Source organism: Larus michahellis, chromosome 2 (assembly GCF_964199755.1).
Source record: "Larus michahellis chromosome 2, bLarMic1.1, whole genome shotgun sequence".
Lineage (NCBI taxonomy): Eukaryota > Metazoa > Chordata > Aves > Charadriiformes > Laridae > Larus > Larus michahellis.
The window spans coordinates 160,152,368-160,176,717 of NC_133897.1; the positions used below are offsets into that span (position 1 = coordinate 160,152,368).

At 37.1% G+C, this 24,350-nt stretch overlaps 1 protein-coding gene across 14 annotated transcripts in view; it reads left to right on the plus strand.

Moving 5' to 3' along the window:
• Positions 1-2,877: 2,877 nt before the first annotated feature.
• Positions 2,878-24,350, plus strand: part of EFR3A (EFR3 homolog A) — an 81,924-nt gene continuing 60,451 nt past the window's right edge. For 4 of the 14 annotated variants that reach the window (XM_074577838.1, XM_074577839.1, XM_074577835.1 and 1 more), the window contains exons 1-2: positions 21,065-21,196; positions 24,226-24,302. In XM_074577838.1, coding sequence (XP_074433939.1) covers positions 21,106-21,196; positions 24,226-24,302 — 168 coding nt within the window. In that variant the 5' untranslated portion in view covers positions 21,065-21,105. Of the gene's footprint in view, positions 2,939-7,596; positions 7,865-7,951; positions 8,024-14,030; positions 14,121-21,064; positions 21,197-24,225; positions 24,303-24,350 lie in introns of those variants that run through there. The other 10 variants (XM_074577849.1, XM_074577850.1, XM_074577848.1 and 7 more) reach the window with 7 other exon arrangements.

The following is a 24,350-nucleotide window of genomic DNA, read 5'->3' on the forward strand; positions in this document are numbered from 1 at the left end:
CAAAACTGGCCAATCCACTTAGATGGGCTTGGGATGAGGGGAAATAAAGTCAGTCAGTTTGGCTGCAAATTAGCCGCACAGCAATTTCATATGTGTGCAATTAAACTTGTTCTTAATCTTATTGGGTAATTTGACTGTCACACCAGATGCAGTCAAAGGATCAGGTCCATCTTTCATTGAAAGTAAATGAAAAATTGGTGTTGAACAGAAAGGTGGCTGTATACTCTTCTGACGTCCTCACTAAAACGAAAAATTCTTGTATTCCACAACGAAATTTGCTACCCATGACATAACACATAAGGAAGCTCACAGAGACCAACACATACATATTCATAGACTACAGCTGTTTGCTCTGTTTTGAAACTGAATTAGGAAAACAGTTGTTTTAAACAATAGCACTACAATTATGCTAAGGGCTTTACTGACTTTTATTGAATATTAGATACCACATGGTTTATGTAATAGTGTCATAAAATAGGCCTGCTCTAAAATATATCAACTCTCTTCAAACAAACCTCAATCCCAACACAGTATTTATTCTATGATTTGAGATTTGTAAGTCTACTCCATATTCACAGATGTCTGTAACACAATAAAAATGGAGGAAAACATTTAAAAAACCCTCAGTGAATAAAAGGTATTCATCCCAGACATGGGGGCTCTACCGTTGGACAGGTGAAACTTTGGTTTTAGACTGTTTTAGTGTTTCTTAAACCAAAAGAAAAATAAAGAAATCAGGATGTTACCCAGAGCGTTACCATTAAATCTGTGAATAGTGGCTGAGGGAACACTAACCTGGCTTGCTGCCTCTCTCATTCAGACAACTAGTAAGAACTAGTAGCTTCACTATTTGCCAGCATTTTCCTGAAACCATATGGCATGATAAGTACGGTGGAGCCTGCGCTCCCTCATGCACAGCTAATGGAAAAATGAGACAAATAGCTTGAATGAAACACTTCAATAGAGAGAGTCGGAAGAATGATCTTTGAACTAAAGCTGCATCTGACGGAATGAGTTGAGTTGAGACCATGATAATTTACATATTTTTTTGGCTGATGAAAAATTTATTAAAATTTTGTTCTATATTTCAGAGAAGAACTAAGAGCATTATTATCACCAGCTATACTTAAAGGACAAAGGACAAATGTAGCTACACAGAATTTCACAGTCCTGACCATAGTCGGCTGAAATATTAATAAATTGCACTCTAATCTCAACAGGTTATGCTTTATAAGCAGTGACTCAATACGCATATCTATGGAAGGCAGACTGTTCACTTTTTGTTATTACTTTCATGATGTTTGGCCCCCAGGGTTTAAAACCATAAGCTGTATTTCAGAAATCATATAAACAAATAAGAAGGATTTTAGTTTACTCTTTTAACTCCCCCAGTTGCACCCACACGTGATAGTCTTGCCAATTTTCCCCAATTAACATGTTTTGGATACTGCTGAAAATTGTGAGACGTGGAGTCATCTCACGTCCCCAGTTTCGCATTTTTAGGGATTATTTTCAAGGAACACAAGTCAGAAACACAGATCCTGTTTCTGCTACTGGTGAAAGGAAGGAAAATAGTTTCAAAAAGCCTAAGAAAATCAAATGCTAGTTTTTCACCAGATGTAACATAAGCAGACCTGAAGTCAGTGAAATACATAAACTCAGATGTGGAGAATACCTTATACTCATCCACCTAACTTGACAGCTGGACTGGCATGACTTCCTTCAGTGGCAACTATCTACAACAGGAAACAAACTTTTCCCCTTGCCTGTCTAGAAAATCACCCATCAAAGACATGAGATTTTGAAGCTGGTACTATTATTTCAAGGAAAACGGATTAAGAGATTATGCTGCTTTGGATCAGAAGCTGTTTCACGTGATTTCCATTTGGGTTATTCATTGCTGTCTGTACACAACTGAACGCTGGTCTCAGCAGACTCACCAAGACCAGCTCGGCCCCTTCCTTCAGTCCCTGGGTAACTGGAGCGCAGCACAACTGCAGCTCCTTCCCACTGCTCTGTTCTGGCTAATAATGGCAGAAACACACAGACAGACCAAAGATCCCAGGGAAACTGTGGATGCCCTATCCCTGGAGGTGTTCAAGGCCAGGCTTTGAGCAACGTGGTCTAGCAGGAGGTGTCCCTGCCCATGGCAGGGGGGTTGGAACTAAATGATCTCTAAGGTCCCTTCCAACCCAGAACATTCAATGATTCTATGATCTTTTGCCAGCACACTGTTGTGGGGTCCAACATTGACTTCGCATTGTTTAAAGAAAGAAAAGTCCTTTCCCCCTGGGGCACACCACCGTCCTTCACAGAGGCCACCACCTTTCCTCAGACACACTGCCCCTCCGGACCACTGCCACAGGAACAGGAGGGTTTTAGCGGCAGCACAGCCAAATCTCCCTCACACGGAGCCTCCCCATCAAGGCCCCACCTCCCCCGGGCTACCACAGCGGCTGCTTGGGCTTCCTGGAGCCGTGGCCCCCGCCCGGCAGCGCCAACCACCCGGTTCCGCCACGGCGGCCCACCGCCCTGTCACAGTGGCCACGTGACCCGGGGAGAGCGGGAAGGTGCACGCGGGGCGGGGCGGGGCGGGGCCTGGGGGCGGGGCGATCTGGCCCCGCCCCTCTGCCGCAGGCGGGTCTGCGCCGCAGAGGCTGACGGGAGTTGTGTCCGCCCGCTGCACCCCTCTCCCACCCAGCCGCCTTGGCGGCACCTCGCCCTGGGGCGACTGAGCTGTGTCCGGGGTGCTCCTTCCCCCGTCCTGACTCCTTGTCGTTGGTCGTGTGTGTGGGGAGGGATGGGAGGAGGAAGGAGGAAGGAGGAGGCGCGGCCCTTCACAGAACTACAACTCCCGGCGTGCATTGCGCCTCCGGTAGCAATGGGGGGGTGGGGGGGAAGATGGCGGCCGGTCAAGCGAGCCGGAGAGGTGGCTGAGGTGAGTCTGCGGCAGCCAGGAAGCGCTCCCTTTACTTGTCTTCACTTTCCCAGCCATCTCCTTTCCCCGTTATTCCGCTCCCTTCCCCGCTCTCCAGGGGCGGAGGGGCCGCGGCAGTGGACGGGCGCTGAGGGGGGCGGCGGGAGGGAGGCGGGAGGCCAAGCCGCAGGACATGGCCTCAGGCCGGACGGGCCCCGGTGGGCGCTGCTGAGCGCCGTTGCCGGCGGGCAGGCTCCCGCCCTCCCTCTGGGCGGGCCTCTCTCCATAGAAGTTGCCCCGGGAGGCTTGTGGTAGCGAGCGGGACCCCCGGCCTTCCCCAGCAGAGGACCTGGGGTCCCGCCACCCTCAAGTGGTGCCTGCACGACGCTCCTCCGGAGGTAGAGGCCTTCTGTGGGGCGATCATAAGTCAAAACCTTGTTGTCAGTAGTCAGCTGTGCCTGATATGGTCAGACATCCCTGTGGCATCAGCCTGAATGCAGCAAAACATGGGAGGACTCTGGCTTTGGGATTTCCCCAAGCTGGTGTCTTCAAATGGACCGTAACACAGTGAGGTTTTGCTAAGCGTTAACCGAACATAATGCAAATTTACAAAAGGACTACACTGTGAGCTTCATCTTTTACTTTAAAGTTAATTGTGCAGCACCACGCCTTACTTCAGATAATTGAGGTGTACATTCACAAATCCTGTTACTGAGAACTAATTTGGTACAGCTTCTCTTTCGTTAAGCTGGATACTTCTAGGGAGGTATCCCATGGTACTTTGATCTGAGATACTAGGAAGGCAAGATCCTGGTGTAGATTGAGAATTCTCTGTGCTCTGTTGGAGAATTGATGGGAGAGCCTGTAATTCAGAACCAGAGTTTTAATTCCTATATCAAAATCAAGTTTGCTAGGCCAGATGTTATACTTTGTAAAGCTATGTCAAATGTTTGCTGTGCAAGTTGATTAGGTAACCTAAAACCAGAGTAACAGCCAAGGCTTTGGGAAGCTATAGGTAATCCACTTCCTGGAGCCTTTGTAATGCATTCAAAATAATCTGAAATGGTTTCCTGAGTAACTTTAGTATTTAGGGCATCTTGCTGGAAGACTTGCATGGATTCTCTTAAACAGGTGGTAAAATTTCCCTGAGAAATTGATGGTTTGGAATTGAAGTCTTGATTGTAGTGCCCTGATACATGTAAAGGCTTGTGCATGTTATATTTAAGCCTTTTAATAACATTTTAAATATTTGTCTAAAAAAATGCTGCTAGAATGGGATTAATTTCTGATTCAGGAAAAACCTCACAAAAATGGGAATTAGAATGTACTTTGTAATTAAACAGCTGTTTTAAAATTAAATATTTAAGTTTGGCATCCTGTTATGAAAATGTTGTAGTTAATGTTGAACGGTAACTTCTCTACTTCTGATCCAAACTTGTGCAGGAGAAAAGAAAAACAAATTTTACATTACATACAAGTGGATGAAGGCATTAGAATATTAATCAGACTTGGCAATTGAACTTCAGGTATAATGAAAGGGGATTGCACTTCTAGTTATAAAATCTGAATTGTAAAATGTACAGGTTAGAAACAGCTTTGGTTGGTATCAGTGACTTAACTGCCCAGCCTAACTCTGTAATGAAGTACTTGTAAAAATTACTGTGCTGTTTTTAAATAACTTTGAGATTTATTTTTTTTTTTGAGTAAAAGCAAGTCATGTTTTCTGTAGTTGGAATAGAGCAAAAAAATATTAATCTGATGGATTTTTAACCCACCACTGGCATCATAGGAGCATTGCTTTTGATTTTACCGGTGAAATGGATGTTGGGTTAATCTAGCCTTTGAGGTGGTGGGAAGGGTTGCTAAGGAACACTTATTTAATGTGCAGGCTTTTTCTTGTCCTAAAACCATCTGCTCTTAGAATTCTCTAAGGTGAGCCAGGGCAAATGTCCTTTTAGATGGGCCTGTTTAGATGAACTCTCCATCGTGAGAGAACAGGGTAGCCTCATTAATACAGCCATGCTCGTGCATGGCATTGCATCTTTACCTGAGAAAGCTAAGCCAAACTGAATCAGGTACTTTCACAGAGTTGCACTATGCTAGGTAAATCCATTTTGTATTGCATGTTTTTGATCCTGGGAATTGTAGTTGGAGCCTAACTGTCTGTATTTAGGAATGAGCGTGTGACTTATTAATCTTGCATTGCATTGGCTGTTTGCCTACCTTCAAAACTAAAGGCACTGATTAATTTTTCAAATAGGAAGTATGAGTGGGGAACCAAGTGACATAAAAACTTAATGTGCAGTGTATTTTTAATTTTTCAGCTCATGCCTGCCCAGCCTTGGTTGCCTGACTGTCAGAGGTGCTTAAACCTGTACTCTTCTTTGGCTTAATTTGGAGGAATGGCTAGGTGCCCAGCTGGCAATTTCATTTTGAATACTCAAAATCAAGTTAATCATTTATAGTGTTACATAATAGAATAGCATAATGGTGGATTTACTGAAAGAAAATACAAAACCTCAGGTGTGCTGACCTGTATTTCTTTACCTTTAGCACAAGGGTATATACATTTTTCCGTTTTAGATCTTTTACAGAGTTTTAGGGCAGACAGGAAGATGATGTCTGCTCTTCTGTTTGGCTTTCAGTGCCATTTATGGAATCTTGTAATAATAAGAAATAGTTTCTGCTTATAAACTATACTTTAATTTCGGATCCCAGGTTATTTAAAGTAATGACAAAAAAAAAATCACATGTAAGCATACAATTGGAGGAATAAGATGATCAGAACTAATAAGTAGAACAAAGTCTGTTTTTCTTCCTGTGTTAGTGCTGCTTGAATCTGATAGAACAGTAGATTGACCATGGATGTCCTTATCCTAACCAAATTGTGTAGAATCTCCTTGAAACTAAACTGAAAGTTTTTGTTAAGAAAAATGACCCTTTTGTGTCATACAAGTGTTGATCTACCTTTTAAAGTACATTCACTAGCATTGTACTTTTATTATAATTGTGTTTAGAATTACTATTATATCCTTAGGAACACAAAATAACTTAGTCCGCCGCAGAAAAGTAGACGTGACTCTTATTTATCTCTTTAAAATCCAGGAGTCAGTTGCTTTGGTGCCAGAGACATTGTATAGGTACATAACATCCTTAACTTGCTTCTGGTGATCTGTCAAATATCACAAAATTATATGTAAAATCTTAAACAGTAAGCATTGGACTATTTAGGAAAACTAAATTATATCTCATGGTTTGCCATATCTCGTTTTTTTGTGTTTTTTTTTTTAATTGTAGCCAAGTTCTACTTTATCAAATTCTGGATTTATATTTTTTCCCCTCTCTTTATATGTAAAACTTAATTCAGTGACAAACAGCAGAGCAGACTCATGGTGGGAAGCTTCTTATTTTATTTTAGTTCTGCTGTAACAGATATCAGCATCTGTGGACTAAACTTTGCCTTAGGCATAATGAGCCAGTGACTGAACACTTTATGGAGAGGAAATTGTGTAGTCTGTTCTGTTGTAGAAGCCAGGCCACCTCCATATTGAATTTTTGGTTCTGTTACAGACGATAAAATGATTAGAAATCCAGTGAACTATTTAAAAATAAACCCCAAAATCTTCAATTTGAACACCTGTCTTAATTGCTTATACAACTGTTCTAGTAATTTCTGCATTAATATATTCTAAAGTTAGTTTACTTTGCTAGCAGTAATGGTGGTAATATTCTAGCAAAATTTATTGAATTCCTGATTGCTAGTGATGGTCAATAAAACGTTCTGAGTCTCTGGCACTTGACTCACTTGAGCCTTTCATCAGGCTCTTTGCATTTTTATGTTCTGTCAGTAAATCTGTCTTCTGTAATCTCTCAGCTAAATTCTTAACTGCACTCTAAATTACAGATTTCATTTTTCCATGTGTCTGCCGAATATCACAATCCACAGGACATGTTTCCTTTTATAAAATTACGCTGCTTCTAAACTCTGTCCTTGGAGAGGGACATACAGCCTTCTAATAGGATAAGATATTTTAAATAAATTACTTTGAAGCACTATTTTTAATCTTGGTTGCTATCATCAAATTGGAACCGTTGATTGAAATACATATACAATGAGAATAAAGTTTATTTTTAGCAACTGTGAACACTGCTTTAGTGTGTGATCATTAACCATATGTTTGTGACCAAATAAAATATTTATTCTCACATTATCAGTGTCTGGGATTATAGTTTTTTGGTGTTTGTATGAAAACAACTATTAGCTGGAGTTTTTTTATTTATTTTTTTTATTTTATCTTTGAACACAGCAACACAATCTCTTTAACTGAGATTTTTTTTTTTCTTATTTTGTAAAAGATATATTTAGAGGGAGGTTGCATTTGGCAGTTAATAAAACCCAAATGCACTGGTTTAATATAGAAAAATCTTAAAATTATTTGCATTTTAATACTAATTAATTAAATGGTAGATTAAGCTATTTTTATCGCCAAAATAGATTGTAACTTAATTTGAGTTAATTGTGTGAAAATATCTAATTGGATCAAAAAATCTTTGAGCAGCTATTGTTTATAGTCATTTGCTCTCTGATCTAAAAATCTGTATTTTCTGATACTGGGAGAAAAATGTCATAGGAAGTGCTGCACACAGATTTTACAGCATCGTTTTTCTCTGTATAGAGCAGAGACCTTTCACAGGCATTTTAAGGAAGAAGTGCTGTGATTTATATTTGAAGTGGAAGTATCCTGTAAAGCTGTACACCATTTACCGTCATGAACGGTGGCAGTTCGAGAGGTCATCCCAATAAATACACAGGAAAATGTTTGCTCAAGCATCAAGTGCAAGAACAGAATGACTAAATTTGAAGAACTGGAGAAAACTGCATACAGTCTGGTCAGATAAAATGATATCTGGGTTTCTGTGGTAACAGCCTCTGATATTGGAGCTGAAGTATGTGACTTTGGCTCATTCTGCATAAGTTTCTACATATATTTGGCTGTAAGTTGTCTAAAGCTATCGTCTTGACTGTTTTTTTTTTGTTTGTTTTCTTTATAGCTTATTGTATTTTTACAAAATTGAAGACAGATTCCTGCTTAACAATGCCTGGCAGTAAGTATTGTTACCTTAAGTGTGTTAAGACAGTATTTAGGGGTGTTTGATATTATGATGTGTTCTTTGGGGGCTAAAGATTCTAACAAAATTAGAAAGGAATAAACCCAAATTATGATACTTGCTGTCATTTTTAAGATATTTAGGGTCTCGGTATTATCCAGCCTCTACCTTTGTAGATCTCTATATTTTTTCAAAGGAACCTAGTAAGGGCTCTGCATTTTCCGTTTCAATAAGAAGTTCACAGTTTAACATTGATGAATTTTGTGATTTACAGTACATTCTGGAATAGTTGTATTCAGAAAATAAAAAGATATTTCAATATAGCTATAATCCCAGCTTTGGGAAATTACAAATATTTCTTATAGAAGATAGAATTACTATTTAGGATATAAAGTGATATTATCTTTAAAATTCAAAATTAAATGAGATTTTGATGTTTCTAAGAATCAAATTATTTACCTTGAAGAGTAGTAAATTTCTCTAACACAAAGGCTGAAATTATGAAAATGTTACACATACTAATAAATTATACTATGTTATAATACTATTAATTGCAACTTTTTTTTTTTATTTCTATTTAGAGAAATCCTGCATGGTCTCTAGTAAAAGTTACTAACAACAGTCTCTAGATAAAGCAGAGTGCTTTATCCAGGGGATAAAGAAGTCTTCATAAAGTTACAGCACCAATCATATTGAGTGCTCTTTAATTATAGGTTTGTAATGAGTTTCACAAATGTTTAATTTCATGAGCAAATGTTTGAGCATTTTTTTTTTTTGGGTGACTTAAGATTTGTTGTAAGCTGTGACTACAGGGTACTTAGAAAGGTCTTACAGTAATTCTAGGTTTTGTGTTACATGGTCACACTGACACAAGTGGCTATTCTATATCTGTGGAAGTACTTTGATGTGTTGTGTTGTTTGAACCACTGTCATGTAAAAGACCATATTTAGGTGCTTTCTGGTTTTGTGGTAAGTAGTTGAAATTATTCCTGTACATAGACACAAGTTTTTGTAATAAAATAGTGGCCAATGTGTAAGTGTTATATTGTATATTTACAAGAGAAGCAGCTGGCATAAATTATTCCAACTGTACTGTGGTTCAAGTTTTGTAATGCAATGAACTACGGCTGTGTTTTTGTTTGCAGTGTTTAGTACTATTAACGCCTCTATCATGATACTCACTTTTGCTGTGCAGGACTGTATGGGTTTTTTTAAAACAGTTAAATGGGAAAAGTAAGATACATGTTTTTTCTAACCCAGGTATGCTTATGTTCAGGGACATTATTAACGCTGTTTACCCTAATGCATGTAGAGTCTCCATTACTACAGAGTGAGATGGAACTTAAAGTAGACCAAAACAACTGGTTGCAATATTTATCTGTAGTGAGACATTGAGAACTACGCAGTATTTATTTCTCTTCTGTGTATATTAGATGTGTTTAAGTGTGTGGGTGAAGGGAAGGCAACCTAACAGATGTGTATTGTATTGTAATTCTTATGAAATAACTGTACTTGCTTAATATTTTCCTTCCAAAAATTGTGATGAAGAACAACTATGCTTATATTTTAATGCAAGCAAGCATCACTTTGTGGCTAGTTGTACGTTCTGTCAGTGTGCGTAAGGACAGCCTTCAAGACTTCAACTTTGTTGCGTGTGAAAGGGTTGGCTTCTGCCTGCTAATTTAGGCTTCTTTAGAGATACCAAAGGATTCTTTTCAGAGCATATTGATGAAACAGGTTGCTTCTATTTAGTGTTACTTTGAAATCTTAAAGCATTTCTCCTTGAAATCTGAAAAGCTCAGTTGTTTGTAAAGGCTGAGACCTTTTTTTTTTTTTTTTTACGTGGAGTTCTCTCATCCCACACATTGTTGCGTCGAGCATCTTTTGGAATAAAATGTGGAAAAGGCTGTTAGAGTGATTTGTTTTCCAAAAATGTTTTCTGTCATGCTAGAATGAGTTCTTTATAAACCAAGTAGAATAATAATATCTAGTTAGAAGGAAAGTTTGATGGAGTTCTGAGGTCATACCAACCAACTCCCTTTTCCAGTGTTGTCCTGCTTACTGTCCTGAGTCTCTGTATCAGTTCCTGGTAATATTTTTTACCCCTTTTTTTGCAGTACTTAGGGGACATCTGGGTCTAAAAGTGGTGGTTCGGAAGGTCAGGAGAGACCAAGATACTGGTATTATGGAAAGACTGGACAAGGAAACTTAATGAGTCTTTCCGGGGACTTTAGCTGTTCCTAGAGGCAATTTAGAAGTCAGCCTTGAAGTTGTTGTATATAAGAAGTGTATTCTCCTGTGAACTTTTTATCTCCCTCGATGTTATTTGTCCAAAATATAGGCATGTAGTCAGAACTGGCATGTGGTATTGAGAGGGAGAGAGATGAACACAGTGAGTTAACCAAAGATAAAGTTCTTCTCATTTAACCTCATCTCGGTCATGTGTGGGGGTCTCTGCGGTAGTTTTTTGTTACATATTGGATTATCTGATTTTCTATTGAAGTTGCTGTTTAGTGATCCCATTTAAGCATATGGGAATATAGCACTGCATTGAGTCCTTAATGAAATAATGTTAAGGTTTTAGTCTCAATACAGTAATAGCCCATATATAACAAAATTTTCAATCCTCCTCTCTTAATCTTAAGGTGTAAAAGCGCTTGGTTTTGACTAGTCATGGCATGGCATTTGTATTGACATCTGGTCTGAGGTGGAAGTGTAATGCTATGTAATTGCTGCAGCACTTGTAGCAACTTTGCCAAAGCATTGTTTTTCCCTGTATTCTTTGTGGCTATAACTTTTATGTATATAGCTCTTCTTGTGCAAATAACGTGGGCGTTGATGCAAGATATGCTTACAAACATGGTGTCTTCATCTAAAGTTGAAATGCAAGCTCCGAAATGTTGAGAAAGCAAATGTGCTTTCTCACTGCTAATATAATACAGTAGATTGATTTGAGCCACAGCTATTTTATTAACCAGTTTAGCTGCTACTTATCACAATGAAACCATGGTTTAAATGATTAATTAGTCCTTTTATTTAAAAACAAAACCAAAAAACTTGTAACCAGATAGCCTTTGCAGTACAGGCAGTATGGGTGGTTTTTTTTTATTTGTCACAAGTTTGCTCTCAATTTCCTGTTCAATAATTTGTACAGTTAATTTCGTTTAACATACTTCTGTTACGGAACATGGGTAGGTTTTGGTAGTTTTTTTTGTTGGCTGCATTTGGATTGAAATGGTACAAATGTTTCTGTTGAGGAAAAAAGCATAGCTAAATCCTATACCAAAACATTTGTTTAAGACTCTTTTCTTTTTGGACATTATGTTTTGGATATTCACACTTAATCAGATGCTTGAAACACAGTTTGGTAGATAATGAGTTTTTTCAGAAACAGCTAACCTACTTACTGGCTGAATTCCCTGACTTCAATTAAATATTTAACTTAAAGGTAGATTTTAAACTAAAATGTAATTGCTTGGACTAGAAAAATTGTGTGTGATACAGATCAGAACACCTGCTGACTGTAAGAGTGTATTGTAGTCATATGTGTGTGATTTTTTTTTTCTTTTTTTTCTTTTGCTTTTCTGTGGTTCTTACTTATGCCATTTGTATACCTAATTATAACTTTGCTTTTCAAGGTTTTGTTAATAATGATTGTTATGTTAAATTGATTTTAGCTGCTGATTAGCATGTTCTCGTATGACTGATTGTAACATAAATAGAGAGAACAAATAAATAAAAATAACGATTCTGACAAATGTAATTTTCCCACATTCTTCCTGTGAATTACTGCAGCAAAATTTAGAAATATGAACATCCCCTATGCTATTCTGTCAAATACTTGCCAGTTAGAAGGAGAGCACTCTGATTTAAGAAATACAGGTATCGGTTATGTGGAAAATCTTCCATGATTTGGCCTGTTCTTGGTTATAGTGAAGTGGCTGTTTTGGTACCTTCAAAGTACTTCTCCCAAGTATGCTCAATGCATTGATTGCTTTTCATTAAGCTACCTAACGGTTTGTTTCCTCAGCTTTCCAGGCACCATATGGCGCTTTGCCAGTTGTCTTTGCAGAGACAGCTAGTCTGCAGTTGGTGTGTACTGGTGGCTTCCCTAGTTTGGGTGAGGCAAAAGTGAATAAGGAAAGAACAATTGAATAGTGGTTCTCTTTTTTCATATATATTTTTTTGGTTCTTGGATGTTACTGCTTTCAGTTAAGTTTGCTTCATGGTCTTTAAACAAGCAACCAACCCATCCCTCCTTCTCAGAGCAAAAAAAAAAAAAACAAAAAAAAAAACACAAAACACAACAGACGTTTAAAAGTATAATTTTGTTTTTGAATAAAGCTTCCTTGCCAAGTGTAGGAAGGAAAATAGTACTTGATATGGAATTTGAAATGAGTGAATTCTTAACTCATATTTAATGTTCTTAATACATTTTATGAGGCAGATAATGGTCCTCATTTTGGGTTTCTTCCCTCGCAACAATTTTTGGAAATTCATTTATTTGTCTTTTGCAATTGTAGTTTTTATTCTGTATATAATAAGTAAGTAATAACAAGATTCTTAATGAGAAGGGAATATTTATTTCCCTGTGAAATACAGTTCTAAAATACCCATGGTGGCTGGAGATATATTCCTAAATCTGTCTATATAAATATTTCATGGGCTAAGCATCCTAATGTTTTTAGTGAAAATTAAGCCATAGTTCTAATTAATAACTTTCCCCATTCTTTCTATCTAGTATACTTTTTTCCTCATCTGGAGTGTGTTTGTCATGTACCCTTGATACTTTAAAACCCTAAATGGGACCTTCCACTTAATGAAGCAGTTTTTGTAATTGCTTTAATTTATTTTATATGCAGTAGAAACCTTATTAGTTTTCTGACATATTGTTGACTACTTAGAACGCTGTTAAAATAAATACTTTATAATCCTATAAAATGTTCATATTTTGGCTGTTACAGAATGGGGGAGTATCTTAAATCATTGTCTGCTGCTCTGTTCTAGTACTTAAAGGATAAGAAACACAAGCGGCCCTGGATCATGTCCATCTTTCAGCTACTAACCTAATCAACACGGGAACTTGAAAAACAGCTGCCAAGGGAATGTCGTGGTTTGGGCTACCTTTGGCAGTTTGCCATTTGCTAGTCCTAGGCCAGTAAAGGAAAGGAACTGTATTTCAGAATATCCGTAACTATTATAATACTATGGTCACAAAATATATAATTAATTCTTTACGTAATAATATACAATAAATGCTTTCAATATGTAAGCACTTAGATGCAGATTTTTTTTTCATCTGATTTTTAGGTGATTGTCTTTTCTACACTGAAAAGAAGTAGTAACTTCTCCAGATGTATTCTTTGATTAAGCTAAAAACCCACAGGAAAACTGTAGCTTTTTGTACATCTGTTTATTTCACTCACGATACTCTAAGTAGCTTGGTGTGCTAGTGGTGGCTTCCATATTCTTTGATGAATCTGCATGGATTTTTTTAAGACTTGAAAATTTTGAACAAGTGCTCATTTTGTTGTTTTCTGTTGGCTGTTAATTCTCTTTATGGACGCATCATCCTAACCCCATTTGGGAAAGAAAGTATTTAGGAGCAGTTCCATAGAAAGTGAAAATCACTCGTATTAACACGTTGCAAATAATGTCTAGTAACATCTTTAAGAATGTTCCTCCTTTCATTCCTCCCATTTGGTTTGGAACACACTTCAGTATAGCCCAGAAATGAACAATTTTGTTTCATGCATTTCTTGTCAAAACCTGAAGAATTTATTTTTTCAGCTCTTGTCATTTATGTGTGCATAATCTGCCCAGATTATGCATATAGGAATACAACATAGGAAATCGAATGCTTTGGAGACGAACTTAATTCTGTCCCCATCAAAGCCTTTATGTGTTTTTTTACGCTATACATGGATGGTTCACCGAATGCTAAAACATAGCTTAATAGCTTTTTCAGGTTTTATTAAAATGTGGCTGTCATTGTTATTTACAGAAATCACTTTGCAGATGGTTTTCCTGTCAGTCGATTAACCTTCATGTGCAGCATTGTTTGATATTGATTTCTCAATCATGGGACGAAAGGGTAAGAAGGCTCATGCTGATCATGCATGCAAGTGTCCTATTTTTTTATGCATGACAACAAAGAAAAATTGATTTTTGGGAGGGGGGTAAGTTTTCCGCTGTGTGTTTAAAAATGCATGTGTCTGTGGAAAGACCAAGAAAATTGCATTTAAAAATACATTGGTCTTCCCTTTACATGGTGTATGGACTGACTTTCCCATCATTGACCGCTAGGATCCCCCGTGGCTCTCTAGAGAATCAGGTACTTTGTGAATTGCTGAAGATGGACGTTAGCTGTGTACATGACTCTTGGCTTTCAGAGTGTGCTATTTCATTTCTAGAAAGTTACATCATTCAAAATTAGTTCATGCAGGAATTAGATGGGAAGAGCAGAAAGTCGGATTAAGTAGATGAATGAGACTCTTCCTCATCTACTAACTTGTAGATTTCGACTAATGGTCGTGTTCAAAGGTGAACAGCTCTGGATTTTGCTATTTTGAAGATGCTTCGCAGAACAGCCAAAGTTCTGCTTGATTCTGTAGTCTGGAGTGCCTATCTATGAAGTACGCTAGCAAATTCTGTTTGTAGCTGATGTGTTCAAGGCAATGGCCTGTGACTTACTGGTAACCCAGCTGGCTCAAACCATACAAGCCTTCTGGTAGAATACAAGCCATGTAGAGGTCAGTATGAGGTTTTTCTAACATAAAGGACACGCCATAATTGTTTACGTTGCAAAAGTTAATTATGGAGTTCTTGTCTTCCACATGTTTATTTAAGAATCTGGAGACTAGTAAGTCATTTGTAAACTAGGAAGCTTCTTAATTGGCCTAAGTACAAAATATAAAAAGCAAATTAGTTTTCTTGAACAAAAGTTTAAATCAATAAATGTATTTGTGGAGAGTGAATATTGCAGTAGTGTGACTTGCATGCTTTTAATTCAGAGCAGAAAGGTTTCATTGTAGGTAAAGAACTGTCTAGCCTTTGATAATTTACATTTGCAAATAATTGAGCTCATGAAATGAATGCTACTCAAGTACTGGTATTTTGTGTTTAAGAACTTTGGCTTCTTTCAAATATTGAATTGTTTTTCTAAACTAGAAACATGGCACTAAGAATTAATGTTTTGTAAAGACATGCAAAATCCCCAATAATTATGTGAGAAAAGGTAAATATTTGATTTAAAAATAAACATTTTCTTTGTTCTTTTAAAATTCAATGGCTTTTTAAAAAAATATATTTATACCATATAAAGTCTGAGTAGAATTCTAGACCCCAAGATCTTAAAAAATCATTGGTGCCTGTATAACTCAGCCTTTGTTTTCATGTCTGACTTGAGAATTGTGGTTCTAAACTGTACTTGGACATGTTACAGTATTTTGCTGATTAAGGTCTGTACTTTGGCTTGAAATGGGTACCCCAAGTATTTAATTGTGCCTTGAGAATGCTTACGCATTCCTTCGTAAGAGAATGAGTAAGGAATTTCAACTTAACACTTATCCATGGCATTATACTAAATCAGTACTCTTTCCTGATACTTTTTCTAAAGCTGTTAGTATGTAAGGAAATACGTGAAGATAAATTTGCGCAGATATTTTGTTGGTCTCCTTCTGTAGTTCTAACAAATATGAAATAATTTATGTGATTAGAACAGATTCTTTCATTTTCATTAAACTAGAACATAACTGTTTAATGATTAGAAAAGGACTTTGAGATGCTGACACCCTACTTTTGAACTTAATAGATAATAAAATATGAATAGTTACTACAATATAATTTATCTGGATCTGATACAGTTGAGTTAGCAGAGTTCTCTTGTCTTGTAAGACAAGAAGCTGCACTCTTTTGCACATCCAGGACTTTTTCTGTATGTGTGCGGTGTTTTTTTTAATGCATTTGTGATCTGTTACTGACACTAGTTTAGACATGAGCTTAAAGTTCTTCAAAACTGACAGAACATTATTTTTGCAAATTTAATCTGATGTTGGAATTGCAGCATGGTGAGAAGCGCTGGTTGTGGGGAAGAATGCTTGCATTGCTGTAGAGACCAATGAGTCTGTGTACCCATGGATGTCCTGTCTGGTTTCTACAGAGAGCTGCGACACCGAAGACTTGCTGGTTAACAATATGTGTATACATCTAACTACTTCTTTGTGTATAAATAGAAAGCTGTCTGTCTCCTAGACTGACTATCTCGTAGACTGACCAGTTTAGTTTGGTGGCAGTAGCAAAGGGACATAGCCTTTAGGTACTGAAGATGCACAGAAGACCAAGCAGCTGCATGTGTGTTCCTTGTGTAATCTGTGGCTGATTAGAAATTAAAGGAGGGCGGAAACTGCTTTTTAATTAGCTGGGACATGTGGTTCTAGATAGGCATATGTTCTACCCTTAAATCTCACTGTTATGAAAAGAAGAAGAGAATTCAGAATTTTGTAATTGCTGCTTTTCAATTATTCTGGGAAACCTGAATTCAAGCTGGAGCACTTTTTAGAACTAATGGGAAAGATAACAGCCGCAAAGATATTTTATAATTCAGATTAACCTAGAAGGAGGGGTTTTTTAGTGTAACTTCTGTCTTTCATATCTGTGTTTAAAACTGTTAGTATTGAAAAGATGTTGCATGAACTCCTGCTTGATTGTTGTAGCACAAAGCTGCTCTTACTAGATGATCTTCAAGGTCCATTCCAACCCTAACAATTCTATGATTCTTCTTTGAGGGCAGGATGAATTAGGTAACGCTGGCTGCAGAGAAAAGAATGGAGTGTATGGGCAGCTCTGACAACCTGTCAGAGCAGGTCCAGAGGAGGGCAACGAAGCTGGTGAGGGGTCTGGAGAACAAGTCTTGTGAGGAGTGGCTGAGGGAGCTGGGGTTGTTCAGCCTGGAGAAAAGGAGGCTGAGGGGAGACCTTCTCGCTCTCTACAACTACCTGAAAGGAGGGGGTAGCCAGGTGGGGGTTGGTCTCTTCTCCCAAGAGGCCGACGATAGGACAAGAGGAAACAGCCTCAAGTTGCACCAGGGAAGGTTTAGATTGGATATTAGGAAAAATTTTTACACTGGAAGGGTTATTAAGCATTGGAACAGGCTGCTCAGGGAAGTGGTTGAGGCACCATCCCTGGAGGTATTTATAAGACAGATAGACGTAGTGCTTAACGATATGGTTTAGTGATGGTTTTTGTCAGAGTTAGGTTGATGATCGAACTTGATGATCTGAAAGGTCCCTTCCAACCTAGGCAATTCTCTGATTCTACGCAGTATTCTGAAAATTGCGTCTCTGGGTTAGAGACTAGGTTAGGGGCAAGGTGAAGCCAGGTCTTGAACAGGGTAGTCTGTCTGGTACTGGGAGCTTCCTTCCATGCCAGGATCATCACTGTGCTGGGGAGACTCTGTTCTCCTGTACCCACAGATCTTGGGGTGAGACGGGTATTTGGACAGGGAGAGACGGATCATAGTATTTGCGTTAAGTAGTGAGAGAAGGAGGAGGCTGCTGCAATATTGTCAATCTTTCTTTGCTGTTTTATTCCAAATGAAATAGTGGGTAAAGGATGTCCTGCTGGCTAAGTGTGTTACTGGATGAGGCCTTTAAGTACTGTGGGGATTTTGTCAGTATTTGTTAGGAATCTGCTCCGTTCTCTGCTACTGGTCTGGGTGGAGGAATAATGCCAGTTCATCTACTTCAAAGATTATGCAAAGCACTACGAGCCTCCTTTTCCCTCCCCGTCTCCTGTAGTCCAGTACTTTGCCTATGTCCCTATTTTTCACTGATTTGTGAAGTCAGTATTTGCTTAAACATAGGAGTATCATGACACAAACCCTGGGTTTTTTTCCCCTCTTCTGGGTTTATCATGTAGAACTCATTTCCTGACTGCAAACCCAATATTGAAAGCAGGAATGAAACCTGGACTTCACGCAATTTTTTTACTGTGAACACGTTATCAGTGCCAGCTGTGATGGGGAGGGGTCAAGGAGATTTATGTGGATGTGTCTTTCCAGGTGTCTTTTGAAGTCAGAGTGACCAAATTTCCCTTTTGGGTTGCTTTAGTGATGAGAAGTAAATGACCTTGTTATGGCCAGCTTAGTAGAAAGATAAGGACAAGAACTGAGAAGCAAAATTCGTAATAAGCCATAGAGCTTCTTTCACTGGAATCAGTTTAATTTTAGGTATTGTTAATGCTATTAAAAATAGAGAGTGCTGGTACTATCTCAGAGCAGGAAAGGAGGAGGCGGTGTTGAAGAGAACCGAAATGAGCAAGTAAAACAAAGTTACTATGTGAAAACAACAAAGGTGGGAGAAAGAAGAGACAGTATGGAAACACTGCAGGCGGTGGAACTTGTGAAAAGAATGCAACTGGAGAACTTGATGTAATGGAAAACTTCCTTTTAATGGATTAGAAGTCTTTAAAAGGCACTGTCCCAAAGATAATATCTTCCCGGGGGATTTGTTTTAATTGCTAATGGTTCTGAAAAGAATACTTCATTGAAGAAGCTTAGTGGTAAGCCTTATTTGACTAGATTTTTCTCGTTCCCGCTTCTTAAGTAGTAGCTTGACATGCATTGTCCTTTCTCATTTTCACAAAAAGCTTATATTCAGATTATTTTTGCATGCTTTTCACTGTAGCATGCTATGCATCTCTCCATGTCGACTCAAGTACAGAACAACACACCTTGAGTCATATTGCACCAGAACAAGCTTTATAATTAGCTTTACTCTAAGAATAAATTCTTGGGAGAAAGTTGGGTTTTTTCAATTATTATTTTTTTTCATTTGTTTCAAATTAACTGAGCACCAAAATATTTTTTAAAAATAAATGTAAAATTGCCAAACTTAGGTAGTAGATGGAATTTTCCACATTGGCCGTTACTGAGGTTCTGCTGTCACAGGGGTCAGAAGTTGACATCAAGATGAACATTGTGTTCTCAAGACAGGAATTTCACTGCATGTTGGACCTTTTCTTTGCTGCATTTTGGTGGAGAGCGGCTAGAAATCAGTTCTTTCAAAGTCGAACGGCAGTAGGGCGGGAGGTGGAGGAGAGGCTTATCTGGGGCTGGGACTTCAGGCTGTGTCAACGATGAGTCCTCTGTTCTCTCTGGGAGTGCGTTACAGGGACGCTGCAATGGCTGATGAGCATGTCCCTACAGCAGCCGTTCTTTTTATAGCAGGTTGAATAATATTTTTAATTAACACCCTTATATGGTCAGAATAATTTTCTTGTTCCAAAATACTTGATCTGTTTTTTTTTTTATAGTGGAAGGGGAATGCCCTTGGAAACAATTTTAGTTCTGAATTAAATGCGTCAACTGATGTTAATGGTTTAGAACTAACCCGGTATTGTTAGTGTAGTTGTTGAAGTGTTATTTTATGCACTTTTCTCTGGATATTTGGAAAAAAAAAATCATTTTGTTTATATTTCTCATCTTAGATATAGGAAAATAAGTAAAATTAAATGTATAGAAGTACTCAATTTTTACATAGTAATATTTTAAGTACATTGAGCAACCAAATGTAATTTTAATATTGCACAGTTTCTTTCCTGATAGTAACAAAACACACATTTATCTGTAGATTTGAACTTTTATGATAATTACGCTAATATTTATAGAATAGGATATTTATTTTTTTTTATGAATCTTGGAAGATAGACAGCAAAGATATGGACAACTATATTCAAGCTTGGGACATAATACAAATATTCAGTGAGTGAACATGAAGTCTTCGTTCAGGTTGTTAGTGTTCTGCAAACAGTAGACAACAATATTAGGCAGCATGAAAAAATTTTGGCAGAAATTCTAGCATTAGATAAATAATTCGATCCATTTGCTTTCTGTTTTGCTGGGTTTTGATAAAGAGGAAAATAATCTGGCAATTTTAAGCTTCATGGGCAGACCTTGGTGTTTTATGTTTAAAGCCAGCTTGAAGGTTTTGGGTTTCTGTAATTCTGTATAAGTAAGATGTAGCAGTGAATATTCAGATAAACTCATTTGAAATAAAACTTTATTGTAATGTGTATTTTTCTAATTCGCACTGTAGGGTTTCTTTAAGTAAACTACGTGGCGATAGTTTCTGTGCAGCTGAGTGTTTTCACTGAATTTATTGGCAGTAAACGCTAGTTTATTAGCACTAGTCCCTTAAGTCTAGAATTGGTACAAAATTGTTATGCAGTAGAAATTATTAGTTATGAGTTTATTAAAAACAGTACTTTATATAACAGTACTAAACTCCAGGGTTTATTAAAATAGCTATATGAAAATCCTGTATTTGTGTTACCCAAGTGGATGTAATGTAGGAATTAAAGCGATAAAATGATGAGAAGTAGTGGGAAACCAGAAAGTGACTTCAGAGTTGCTTAACTCAATATTGATTCTCTGCCTGATGTATCATAATCTGTGTGACTAAGGATGCTACGGATTTAAGTTCTGTAATCCTTGCTGCTTAAATTCTGAAGTACTATTAGAGATAATGTTAATTTCATTAACCTATTAAGTTTTAAAGTGCTTCTCTAATCTTGGAGATACACTCTTCTGTTTAAAAAGCCTTTTTGGTCAGCAGTCTGACTTAAATAACTTTTTTCTGATTATTCTTCAACAAGATCAAGTGAGTAGGTTTTGCTAAAATATTTATCACTCTGTGGTGATATGTGGCAGCTCACTGAACATAGCTTTTTTTTTTCTGAAACTATACCCATATTTTGCATCTAGTCACAGAAATAATGAACTGCGTGTTCCAGGGAAGCTGATGTAAGGAAACGGGCTCTGTGCGGTTTCATCTGATGAGCTGTGAATCACGCATTGACAGTGTATCTTTTCTTTTCTCTTTTCTTGTGCCTGGCCTCGTTAACAGAATTTGATACTGAAGTTTTTCACGTGTTTGGTGGCTTTATGTAGATGTCACGGAGCTAATCAGATAAGCTTACAGTATCGCAGAGCCCTCGTGTGAAGCAACTGCTTCTATGCTAGTGTGAGAGGGGAAATTTCCGAAAAAGGAGAGAGTCCCAAATTTCTGAAAAAGGAGAGGATGAGGCAGTATGTTCAAGTTCCAACTGTTGAGCAAGAAAAAACCTATGATTATAATTCTGCTTTTGAACCAAGACCATGTATGTGTTTGGGTAGGTGAAATTACCATTTTCTGATAACGTGGACTGTTTCTTCTTACTGCTGTTGTGTAGAATAAGTGTGTGTAAAAAGAAGTACCCGTACAGCTGGTAAATATGTACAGTCTTAACATGGAAAATGCAGATTACAGGACTCCTGTAGCAGGAGAGAACATGCATGTTTGAACTTGGAAAATCCCACCATTGGAGAAGTAAACAATAAGTATTTTAAAATCTTTGATGTTGACTATCATGTAACAGTGTGAACTTCTCTGTAGATAATGCTTTAGCCTTTATATTTACTTGTATAATATGACGTAAAGATGTCTTCTAGGGGGAGACCATTAAAATGCAAATTTTGCCTGACATTGAAAGGGAATTGCCATAGGATTTTTCGTCGATAAAACTGCATAAAATGGAACAGGATCTTTTTACCTGGCTTAGTGACTGTGTTCGGTAGACCTACAAAACAGCTTATTTGTGTGAAGTGAATGTGTTTATTTAGATCAGCTTTTCTCTGGGTTCAGTTTGGATTCAAGAAGTAGAGAATGTGTTTTCAGTTGCTCAGCTTCTATCCATCTTTTACAAATTCATCTTTTCTGGTCTACATAGTGAGATGTTCCTTTCTTTTATTTTATTAAGTTCAATCTATTTTTAATGTATATTGTTAAGACTTGATTTTTGTGCAGGGTTTGGTTGTTTTTTTTTTTATATTCATTTTCTTTTTAAATCTATTCCTATGTTCCTATATTTTTATTAATCTTTCTTTGTTATATCAAAACACTAAACAATGATTAATAGTTTTTCCAGAAAATCTGTCTCATGACTGTTAATTGTTTTGGGTTTTGCTTTTGGCTTTCTTTTTTTTTCTGTGTTCTTTGGAGAGCCTGTCACTTAATTTTTTTTCTGATCGTGTTGTGTTTAAATTTCTCTACTCAAAAATATCTTTGGAGGCTGAGAGCTTTCATCAGTTAACTCTTGCTTTCTCATACTTGAATGTTCTGATTAATTTAGGAAGTTCTTTTAATGACATTAACATTCATATCAATTGTAGTTTTATATTTTGATGATAGAGAATACTTTGAAAAGTTTGGTTTAGTTTGGTTTGGTTTTTTTCATCTAAACTGTGCTATAATTAAATACATAACAATGTAAAGATACTACTGAAAATCCAGGATGGGGAGAAGAGAAAATTGTCAAATTTTATGCAATATACTTATTGTTAGGCCTTTTTTTTTTTTATGTCAAAATTCACTGTGTGCCATAAACTTGAAATGCCGTATTTGAACAATATTGAGTTTCCATTAACTGAAACCATCTGGTAAGGCTGACAGAATGAGTTGGTACAGTTACCTGATATTTTTTATCCTTCTCAAAGGAGTAACTGTAGCCAGGTTTTATGTTAAATTTATGTAATTAACACAGTTTTAAAACACCGTTTGAGGATGTAATTTGTGGGTTTTTGCAAGGATTTTCCCCTTCTGCGTTAAAGTGGGGGTTTACTATCATAGATCTAGCTTTCATAATTGTTTTTGATTAAATAAATTGCAATAATTAAATTGTCAGACTATGAGCAGAACATATTTTTTTTTCGTCCAAAAGACAAGTAGTAGTAGAAAACAGGTGGAATAGAGGGAGGATGTCTACTCGTGTAGAGTCTTGTAATAAAAACAAGTTGTCATGGTTTGGGCCATGTGGGAAAGTCTTTGTCATGAATCTCCCAGATGTTCTGATAAATATGGTTAAAAAACCCTAAGGTAACTTGGGTATCTTAAATAAATACTAGTGTATTTGTCTAGTATTTCTTCATAGCCTGAAAAATTTTGCAGATAAATTGTAATCATCAGAGTTACTGGCAAGATACCCTTTATTCTTTTCCCTGTTTTGATTTGCAGTGAAAGCTTTTGCAGCTTTTACTGCTGTTAGCAAAGTGTTTTATGATTTTTTGGAGTACATAAATTGATACCTTTGATATGATATTTATAAGATATTTAGCTATTTTGAATGCTCTAGGTGTTGAGATTTGAAAGACCAGAAAGCCACTGATCTGCATGCATACTTGATATATTATTATTCAGTGTATTGTTTTCTACTTAGTGACTCGTGTGCATCAGAGCTGCTTAATGTTGATCTGAGACCTGACCGTTGAGTTAGTCTGATAATACGTCCACTGAAACATTTAAAACCCAATTTGCCAAAATATTTAAATTCCTTGGGAATAAATCTGCTCTGATAGAACAGCTGGGTAGATATCTAGAAACTTTTAGTTTTCTTTCTGTGCCGAGTTTTTACTTCAGGTGCTATTTTTTTAATATAAACTGGAATTATCCCAAAGATCTAGTAGTCCTGAGTGCTAAAAAAACCAAACCGTACTTTGTAGGTTTCTATCTTTTTAGAGCAGGCAGTATGACTCTTTTTAAATGAATAAAATTGCAAGTTACATGTATTGTTCTGATTATATGAGTACAGTATTAGTAGTAGAGCAGAAATGAGATAAGAAAAATTCCTTTCTCCAAGTGAGTGTCTTTTGTCCAATGCCCAGTAAAATAGCAGGATAACGAAGGGAGACCTTGTTTTGTATATTACGGTTTATATTGCTTTAGAGCGATGCCTGTAGAACAGAAGATATCATAGTTGGCTCTTTTTTTGTAGAAAAGTGAACATAATGCACGTTTAGTTATGGTTTGAAATGGTCATTCTTGAATGAAGATAAAACAGCAAATGAAGTGGCGTTGTTTTAATATTACTAAATTATGAAATTTCTTGATTTTTCTGCATGTTTTTAAGTATGGCGGGATAACAGGTATGTTTCTAGTACCCAAGATGCTTGCATATTTTCTCATGTATAACATTATAATAGTAGTTTTGCTTATTTTATTTCTCAGTTATTTTCAATTACCTTAATTTTGCTTTATTGCTGATAGTAACAGGCGGCTGAATTCACTATACCTTTTTCCTCTTGCTTGTCAGCTAGTCACTTCAAATGAAGATACTGGAGTTCCTAAAACTTAATTCTAAATTCTGTTGGGTAAATCTCCTTGCAGGAGTGTGCTGTTGCTGTGCTGCTTTGCGACCTCGCTACAAGCGCCTGGTAGATAACATATTTCCTGAAGATCCAAAAGTGAGTGATGACTTTAAAATTTTAAGGGATGGCCATTTGAAAATTTTT